The 9,900-nt window shown below is 37.7% G+C and overlaps 2 protein-coding genes and 1 pseudogene across 2 annotated transcripts; all 3 read right to left on the minus strand.

Moving 5' to 3' along the window:
• Positions 1-1,133: 1,133 nt before the first annotated feature.
• Positions 1,134-2,932, minus strand: LOC101307938 (protein DA1-related 1-like). Its single transcript, XM_004289473.1, has 2 exons — positions 2,430-2,932; positions 1,134-2,305 (listed from the first exon to the last, which is right to left on the minus strand). Exons 1-2 carry the CDS (start codon positions 2,930-2,932, stop codon positions 1,534-1,536), a joined length of 1,275 nt encoding a protein of 424 aa, XP_004289521.1. The 3' UTR covers positions 1,134-1,533.
• A 2,367-nt stretch (positions 2,933-5,299) lies between these two features.
• LOC101308230 (L-type lectin-domain containing receptor kinase IX.1-like) lies at positions 5,300-6,421 on the minus strand. Its single transcript, XM_004289474.1, has 2 exons — positions 5,867-6,421; positions 5,300-5,818 (listed from the first exon to the last, which is right to left on the minus strand). The coding sequence occupies exons 1-2, from the start codon at positions 6,419-6,421 to the stop codon at positions 5,300-5,302; spliced, it is 1,074 nt and encodes a 357-aa protein (XP_004289522.1).
• A 2,149-nt stretch (positions 6,422-8,570) lies between these two features.
• Positions 8,571-9,900, minus strand: part of LOC101308520 — a 10,641-nt pseudogene continuing 9,311 nt past the window's right edge.

Raw genomic sequence — 9,900 nt, forward strand, 5'->3', positions numbered from 1 at the left:
TGATTAGTTTATGTGTGTGACCAATAAGTAGAGCATGTAGCCGAGCTTGTTGTGTCGCGATGTTGAATGAAACCCGTAGTCTAATTCTAAGTTGGTCTATGTCATAGGAACCACGTAGGAACTTATGTGCATATCAAATTTAGGTTGTATATTTGCTCACGGTGTAGACTTAAATGAGATTAGAAATCGTCTTCTTTATTCTTGCATGGTTGTTTGGTTGAGTTTGCATGAATGTTGGTTGATCACATGTATATATGTATAGAAGTAATTTAGGATTTATTATTAATATTTTTCCGAAATCATAAAACCTTTAAACCTATATGCTTATTTCGATACTTACATTAGATTAGATGGATCTACCATGTAGTTGGATCCCCGGTTTAGAACGATCCCTGCTTGCTTTATACTACGATTGATTTGTTGACAGGGTTAATTGATGCGTGTGCAAATACGTCTTATCAGCATCTATGAAAACAAGATAGCAAACAATCAGCCCAATGACAAGTGACTTATCTCCAAGCTGTAAGAATAAATGGACTCAAACACTATCTAATAACATGAAGAATTCAACTCAGATTAATAAAGAACCATTTAACAAGAATTGTACTTCAATTCTGAGAGCTAATTAATTTGACTTGTACATCACTTGAATAGCTAGAAGGTTCACTGAAGTGACTGAACTAATAACCTGATTAGTATGAATTATATTGTGATAGAATGAAGCCTCTAAAACTGTTAACATAGAGTTGGACAAAGATTCTGTTATTGTAAGAAATTATTGAAGCTAAATGCAAAGTAAGGGAAACGGGAAACTGTGATGGATTACATTAACATAAATATTCACTGAAATTTTGATGAGCTAAAAATCATAAAATGTTAAAAATGACGAAATACTAATTCATATTAAAGTTTCTTTCAGGCTTGAATGTACGTTTGTTTGATATCTTCCTGTATAGACAAATTAGTTCGTAATTTTATATGTATTGTCGACAAAAAAAATGTCTACTAGTCTTATCCAATTTCATATCCAGGTTCCGTCACTAGTACATGAAAGTACGAATAATACAAGAGCACCAAAGGAAAAGGTATGGATATACACAAACATATTAAGAAGTAAGAACTATATATTGGAAAATTCTAATATATCATATGGTATAACATGTCTCACAAAATATGTGGTTATCATTAATTGAAGAAGCAACTAAATGACCATGTAATGACCATTTATCCCTTCAAAACCCCTATATATTTTGTCTATATACTTCAACCATACTTCAATGCGTCACAGATGGAAAATTTCCTGTCCTTTGAATTGTTTGAAGTGTCATCTCGAGACCATGCCTGCGCACCGCGTTCATAGCTGTCTGTAATAATGCTTCACGGCCTGACTCAATTTTGTGTTTCCTAAATTGACAAAGCTTCCTCTCAAACTCAGAACATTTGTTAGATGAACCGGAAGAGTACTCCAACCACCTATTGGCAAAATATCGGCCGATACTTTTTTCAACTTCAGGGCTCATATTCGGACAGCCATTAAGCCTTTAACCACGCACCGATCATCTGTTGAGCTAGAAGTGACCCTGTCAATATTCTAGGAAGGCCGTACCAGATTAAAATTTCTTTAACTTCACACCAAACCTGGCTCGGCCTCCCCATAATGGCACTGGTAGTATTCCTTTCAAACAAGCAGACTGCTCTTATTACCGGCAATTGACGATCAGAACCTTCATTTCCCTCCTTCATGACATCGATTATCACTTGTCTGCTGACCAACCGCACCGGAATCTTCTCTACTATCACGTTTAATTTCTTATAAAATTTTCGTACTTCAAGGAAAATGGATCGGCCTCCTTTAGCAGTATTGATAATGGATTCTTTACAATCCGTACATAGTTTCCGACCGTCATCGAGCTTATAATATGTTGTGTCCCTTGGCTTCAATCTTTCACAGCTACAACACCTAGGAGTACCATCCTTTGCATGGGAGGGGCAATATCTTTGTCGCCAGAATGGATGTTCCTTATACTCACCTTGACTTTCTGAATTATCTTTGATAGGTTTCTTGCAAACGATGCATACCATACATAGTTGCTCATAGCAGCGTTTATGGTAAGAATGATCCCCATATTCCTCATAGTCTCCATTGGTACATGGACGTTTGCAACCTTTGCAGAGAAGACATGCTTGATGCCAAACAGCACGCAAGCATTTAAGACCGCCATCAACAACCCTCTTGTTGCAGCCAGCGCATACCAGTTTGTTATACAGATCGTCCACAATGTCGTCGATAAACTTGGTCTCTTCCCTACCAAACAAAAATATGTACTTACATCAGGTGATATAAAATTGACAATAGCTAAAACATACAAGTACAATTTTTGTATGTCAAAAATAAAGTACAATTTTTGAATATGTTTAGTCATTCATACCCATATTCTGCCAAATTCCACCCAGACATGTCAGCCACTTTTGTCAAAGCTGTTCTCCACCGTTGCACCGTTTCTGTGTTGTGTTCACTGCCATTTTCATGCTTCTTGAAGGCTTCTTCAAAAGTTCCACTCTGATGTCTTACGTGGGATGGTTCCACATTATAAAAGATCGGGATGATTGTCTCCCTTACTTGCATGCATTCATAAATCTTTACAAGCTCATCTAAGCACCATTTCGAACTGGCGTAATCTGGTGAGAAGACAATAAGGGCGAACCTTGATTCTTCAATTGCAGTCAAGAGCTCTAAAGGGATAGTTGTGCCTCTCTTAAGCTGAAGGTCATCCTTGAAAACTTTGATTGATTTTTTCCCCTTCAATGCTCTATGTAGATGGCCTGTAAAACCTTTGCGGGTTTCTTTCCCCCTAAAACTCAAAAACACATCATGTTCCCATGAAGAAGCTATAGGAATGGACGTAGAGGCTGTTTGGGTGCTTGATGCCATCAGAAAGTGGTACCAATCAATCTTCTCTGAATATACAATTTCGCCAAGGAATTTCTTAACCTTTCGGTAAAGATGCTTGAAAATTAAGAAAATGAAGAGGATATAGATAGATAGAGCGGAAGAAAGGTGGCCATGGAACATGGGTAGAGAAGAAAAAGAGACCAAGAATTTAACAAAAATGCAGCGAAGTCAGGGCTTGGATGCTTGTAAGTACTTTGATGATGAACATCGTTTTATAGATATATCGACTATACCCAGAAAGAGAGGGATGAAGATAAACTGTGACCAACTGCTAGCTAACTTACCAAACGATGACTGTGATGTAGGCAACAATCTATACATTGATTTGTTAAGGAGGTGGAGAGAGTTAAGGACATAGATAGAGTATATAACAAGAATAGAGAGATATTTACAAGGGAGAATAGTGGTAGAAAGGACGGAAATTGATGGAAACTAGGATATATATAATTGAAGTCGTTTACATTCTCTTCCAATTGATCAGTAAAAACAAACATGTACCCTTCCTCTATCATTTCTCCCATTTGATCTTTACATCTCATGATGAACTCCAACTCAAGGACCATAATTTGTAAAAGGCGAAAAGAACAAAACTACAGACTATTATCAAATGCTTCAAGATCGAATAGGTGTGAATATAATGTTAAAGTTAAAACCAAGGACAAAGTAGAATTAACAAAAGATGATTTCATACCTCAGTAACAACGGCCATCACTACCTGTCCTGAATTTATATATGTTTCCAAAGAAACCATTGTATTTTATAACATAATATCTCAATCCAGCCGGCCGGCCAAGAAGTTCTTGTTGGCCAGACACATCAAACCCTTGAAACTTCTTTCTACTACGTACTGTTTGACCAGACAAAATCGGGAAAAATCCTCAAATGGTACCTGAACTATCATGGATTGCAACTTTTGTGGTGTGTTTGGATGCGAGTGAATTCTTAAAAATTTAATCAAAAATAGGGCATATAAAATTTCTTGTGTGAAAATCATCATCAAATTATTATACAATTTTCTTCTTAATTATTTACTTTAGCCAATTAAAATGTACTAATATGCCTGTAACATTACTATATTAATCATGCCTCTTCATGCCCTAGCTATGTTGCACGGACAGACACTCCCAACACGGCGACACGCGCTTGACATGTGTGGCGTGTCAGAAAATGTTGATTTTCAAACATGTTTCTGACTCACCACGTCATCTTACGACACGCCACGTGAGCTTTTGTCAATTTTTGTTTTTTTGTTTTAAAAAGACAAATAGAACGAAAACCTAAATTGGCAGTAGATGTCGCGCAGTCGCATACAAACAAAGAGAGGAAACGACACAGACGAAGAAAAAGATGAAGACGTTGCCCATTCGATCTCTTCTCTCTCCACCCATTAGTTCATCTTCTTGTCTATTAGGTGCTAGAGGTTGCTGGTTGCTTAGTTTCTATTGCCCAGTTTTGAAAGCAAGCTACTGCCTAGTTTATGAAAGCAACCTACTGCCCAGTTCGAAAGCAACCTATTGCCCAGTTTATGAAAGCAAACTACTGTCCAGTTTGAAAGCAACCTACTGCTCATTTTGTTTTTCTTTAATGTTATGTTTTAGGTGCTAGAGGTCTGCTACTTTTAATGTTGTTAGTTATGCACTTTTATCATTTGCATTTGACTCTCTTTAATGTTATTTCTTATGGTTATGCAATGGATTGAATTTAGAACATTATTTGTTAATGTAATAAACTTATTTTATATTTTAGTATCTTTTTTATTTATTAAATATACATAAATATATAATTATATTTTTAGTGTCCGTGCCGTGTCGAAAACTCAATTTTTAAGTTTTGTCGTGTCGTGTCACGGTATCTGTGTCCGTGTGTCTGTGCAACTTAGTGCCCTAGTGTACCCCCTAGTGTACCGCTGTTTTTGTCAATGGCCCTACATATGAATACAATAATGAAACAATAGCAACTAATCTACCACATTCATCACCTACTAACGTTGTCGTCGCCAATGACCATAAAATAATAAGGAGTGCAAAATTGAAGAGTTGATGCCTGAATAACTGATGTTAATATGAAAACACACTACGCAGAGGAAGAGTGTCCCTCAAAACAACATCATACAAATTTGGGCTTGGATGACAAACAAAATGGTATGTAACTAGAGACGGATCCTTTAAGGGGCAGGAGAGGGTTGCGGCCCCTCCAGTGATTCGATTCTCGTTTAATGAATACACAATTTCCTTTTGTGGGCTTGAAACTAAAAAAATAAAAGGAGACAATAGAAATACAACCGGTCTTCTGATGACATTATTGGCATTGTATGGTCTGACCTCCATCATGGCACCTTCCTTTGAGTTAGACCAGAGTTATGTGTCTCAAGCTGCAGTTCGTCTCAGTAGTCTTCGTTGCAATATCCACATCAACTGCATTTCTCTCGTCATTTGAGAAACTGTGTGTAATATCTGGATCACAGAACCTTAAGGATCCAGCATCACTTTCATCGTCTTCAAGGGTTGATGATATATCTGATGTCTCTTGTACCAGACTTGATATTGTCTCTCTTCGCTCTCTAATTATCCTCCTCAACCAATCCCACCACAAGACTACAGTTTGCCATATGAACACTGCAAGTATCAGTATAATCACTGAACCTACTAGTATTCGTATTACTTCAGCGAATATCTTGTTTGGAGGAAGTACTCCATCCAAACTAGAATAGAACTGCCATGACAGAATTTTATGGCGCTCACCATATTGACTAGTACTAGCTGAAAATCCAACCGATATCCACTCGGGGAGGATGTTCGTCAGATCAATTATGTAAGAAAGACTAGTGATCTCCCTCGTACTATTAGCATGGTGATTTTTGTAGCTCTAATGGACACTTAGGTTTGTTGTTGTAGCATTATACTTGATCCATACCTCAGTAATTTCTCCATTATGCAAGTTTGGGTTCCACCGGGTTTCGGCAACTGAATCAATTGAGTTGATGTTGATCCCAACATGCTGATATGAAGGATCCCATTCGTCTACATAGTAGTCAAACTCAACTAGAACAACCTGGTTTCCAGGAATGTCACGGGACGTATTATTGAATAGGCCTATAAATCCACCACCTGAATTTGGAGGGATTTGGTACCCCCAAGGAGCCAGATAAAATGCAAATCCACTGCCATAAGTACCCTGGCCTTTCTTGTCGATGAGGAATGAGAACTTAGTGTTGAAGTCGCTGAACTTTCTATGATGAGAGTCCCAGAGTGGGACTCTCTCGGCATATGTAGCCCTTCCAACACGGCCTACATACTGAACTTTGTTCGTTAGCTCAACTACTCCATCCACAGGTTCTGCATCGCCCTCGTAGCTTATGCCGGTTGCATTGGCACTAAATTGCAGTATTTGGAAAGAAACTGGACTAGCGTAAGGAAGAGACAGAAGGAAGAGGAGGATATTGATACGTAGATATGGTAGCAGGTTCATTATAGCGGTGACAATGAAAGCATGGCTTGGAGAAGAGACATAGAATGAAACCTTTATGTGGCATCTGATGAGGCACACTAGGTGAATTAGTAATTTGACTATGATAAAGGTATTGAAACACACTGCCTCATTTATACTAGTTTTTTGAGACCTACTTGAAACAAAAGGAACAGAGAGGGAGAATTTATAGAGCAACTTCCGGGAGACTTATCTGAGGTGACACTCCCTTGAAAATAGAGTGTCGAACTGTCGATATATAATAGACGATGAAAGATGAGTTGTATGGAAAATTCTAGTATACAAATTTGCATACCATACAAACTAAATATGTGGCTATAGTTCAACTGCATTGTGAAAACCATCCAAAACTCAACTCAGAATATGAAACATTGATCAAAAGTGTCATGGAGTTTAAGCCAAAAATGTTTAACGTAGTCTGCATTTTCTCATGTATATATAGCTGGCCTATGAGAATATTATGCAAGAAACAAGAAAAGTTAAGCAAGAAAATGTTGAACAAATCTAAATTTGTTGTTGACCTGTATGTGCGTTCATATATTACAGGTTTAGATGCTGCAAGGAAGTCGTCTCTGTTCTTTTCTCACAGGAACGTGCATGGAATTCTTGCTCTGTCACTATGTTTTTCCTAAGTGCTTGATTTTGTTGCAGTACCTTTGTTTGGTATCTGCTTCATAGATGTTTTGAATACGTACGTGTTCCATTTTTATTGAAAAGTGGAAATTTTGCTAAGATTTTTCCAATTCTTATCGATTGATTTTAGGCGTAAATGTATAACAGCACTAGTTAGCGACGTAGTTGGTAGATAGTACAAGCTTCAGTTTGTTGGCGGAATGTTTCTCGGTTTTGGATGGCTTTTGTGTGGGTTCCGGGTGCCATATCAATGCATGTAAGGTGTTTGATGAAAGCCTCAAGAATGGGGAAATACTAATTCATATCCATATTAGCTTCAAGGCGAAATCTTCACTAAATAATTTCATTACACTAGTAAAGAGATATCAAATGGTTTAATAAGACTTCATTGCAACGTGTTTGATACACACATATAAACAAATCTTATACACTCATAAAAAACACAGCGTTTTCATCTTGAGTAATGCTAGGTGAACCACCTTTTAGTGAATCACCTAGAACCCACCTTACGTGACAGCTGATGTGGCAGTATCACGTCATCAAATCATATTTTTTATTTTGTTATTTTTTATATTTCTTAATTACAAAATTCCTTGTTTTTCTTTTTAACTTTCTTGAATTTATCAAAACTTTTAAATCCTATTTTTTTCTTCGTGATCTTATGTGCGCGACGACTTGATCGGACGATGTTTGTTCTCCCTCATCCCTTCTCACCTCGTATTCAATTCATCAACACCTTCTCAATCTGACTTTGTTTTCCTAGCAAACATCGTTGACGAAAGCTCTGCCATACATTATTCACTCTTGCGTATGACACCACAAATATAATTTGGAATTAGGGTTTAAGGGGAGGAGTGATTTTGATTTATATACAAATTGCTGCGGTTATTCAAAAATTCTTTAATCTCCATTCCATGCTTACTTACTTCTTGTTGAGTATATATGTGAGATGTTTAATTGAAGAGGTGGTGAGCTACTTGAGCGATTGAGGCTTGAGAGGACAGGGAAGAAGAGAGATAGAAGAAAAGAAATTCTGGGGAAGAAAAGCAGTTGAGTTCTTCCTCCAATCAAGCTGGCATGTGTTTGATTTTAGGGTTTATATCATTCTTTATGTTAAAATGCTCTTGATCAGAGTTCTCCAATAATATCAGGTGAATGTTGATTAGAGTAACCCCAGTTGCAGCTATCAAAGATCGATATTTGCAAAGTGCAGTAGTTGTGGCTTCATACATTTTCCTTCATTTTTTGGATTTCCTCTTATTTTATATGATCATTAATTAAGATCAATTCAAGAAAGTTAAAAAGAAAAATAATGAATTTTGTAATTAAGAAATATAAAAAAATAACAAAATAAAAATATGATTTGATGACGTGGTGCTGCCACATCAACTGCCACCTAAGGTGGGCTCTAGGTGGTTCACCTTCACCTAGCATTACTCTTTCTTCTTGCATATATACAAAGTTTACAGACTGACCAAAAGATTGCATAGATAGTTACTCAACGACCCACTTGAAGGTTTGTGGTACTTGACGATGCACCAGAGATGATTGAGGGCAGTGGTACAGATACCTGATACACTGCAGAAGGCATCCTCATTGGAGGTCTAGGCAGTTCTGCATCGAAGTTGAGATATTCAATTGCTTGCCTAATTGAGGGCCTTTGATTTTTATCAGGATGAGCACACCACAGTCCTACAAATATCAAGCACTTGACTTGTTTCTCATCGTAGTTCCAGTGCAGCCTCTGATCCACTGCAGAGAAATGATTTCCTTGTCCATAAAGATCCCAAACCCACTGTATCAGTCCCTTTCTGGAATTTTCTCCCATATGATACACTGACTTTTTTCCAGTAGCAATTTCTAAGGCCACCACCCCAAAGCTATAAACATCAGACTCTCTACTAGCCTTGCCTGAGATTATGTATTCTGGATCCATGTAGCCAAATGTTCCAGCCAACTGAGTTGTCTTGGGATCTTGCTCATGGTACATAATCCAAGCTAAACCAAAGTCGCCTAACTTGGCATTGAAGCTAGAATCCAATAGGATATTGCTGGACTTAATATCTCGATGCACCACACATTGCTTCCACCCTTCATGAAGATATGCATCATGGAGATAAAGCAATGTTGTGGCCAACCCCTTACATATCTTGTATCTCACACTCCAGGTTAGAGGAGGCCTCGTCCCAAAGAGGTGAGAATCGAGGCTACCATTTGGCATGTACTCGTAAACAAGAAGGAACATAGTCTGACCTTCGTCATGGCACCATCCTTTGAGTTGCACCAGATTTGGGTGTCTCAAGCTACTAATAAGATTCACTTCTGTTATGTACTCCTTTCTTCCCTTATCAGACCTGCTTGAAATTTTCTTCACTGCAACTGTTATATTTATATCAGTAAAGTCACCCTTGTATACAGTACCGGAGGCTCCTTCACCCAACTTATTGTCATTGGAGTAATTGTTAGTAGCTGTAGCAATATTTTGACAAGTGAACCTACCCGGTGCTGCTTCTCCTTCACTAATTTCTTCAATGATTGGTGCTAAGTTTCCAGTGGCTGTTAGTCCTGTTACTGCTAGTACTGAATCTGGCGCCTCTTCTTCTTTTTCGGGTTTTTTCTGACAAACTTAAACTGTTCAACTTTATTAAAAATAAATCAAAGTTTTGGACTACTTAACAATCACCAAATCTTCTGAAAACTTGTGGAAGTGATTTACTCATATAGTCCTACAAATTGAACGGTGGAGATGTGATTTTGTGATCAGGAAGTTCGTCAAATACCTTATCCCTAGAAATGAACAAAAAAAGGGATCCCTCATTGGAAAGGCC

The sequence above is a fragment of the Fragaria vesca genome, linkage group LG1 (genome assembly GCF_000184155.1).
Source record: "Fragaria vesca subsp. vesca linkage group LG1, FraVesHawaii_1.0, whole genome shotgun sequence".
Taxonomy (NCBI): Eukaryota; Viridiplantae; Streptophyta; class Magnoliopsida; order Rosales; family Rosaceae; genus Fragaria; species Fragaria vesca.

What these genes read in the sequence shown, in the direction of transcription:
- LOC101307938 (XM_004289473.1), bottom strand. Translation starts at nt 2,932, where the DNA reads ATGGCATCAAGCACCCAAACAGCCTCTACGTCCATTCCTATAGCTTCT. An exon ending in TGGAATTTGGCAGAATATGG is followed by an intron (nt 2,306 to 2,429) that starts GTATGAATGACT and finishes TTTGTTTGGTAG; the next exon opens with GGAAGAGACCAAGTTTATCG.
- LOC101308230 (XM_004289474.1), bottom strand. Translation starts at nt 6,421, where the DNA reads ATGAACCTGCTACCATATCTACGTATCAATATCCTCCTCTTCCTTCTG. An exon ending in ATAATGGAGAAATTACTGAG is followed by an intron (nt 5,819 to 5,866) that starts GTATGGATCAAG and finishes AGTGTCCATTAG; the next exon opens with AGCTACAAAAATCACCATGC.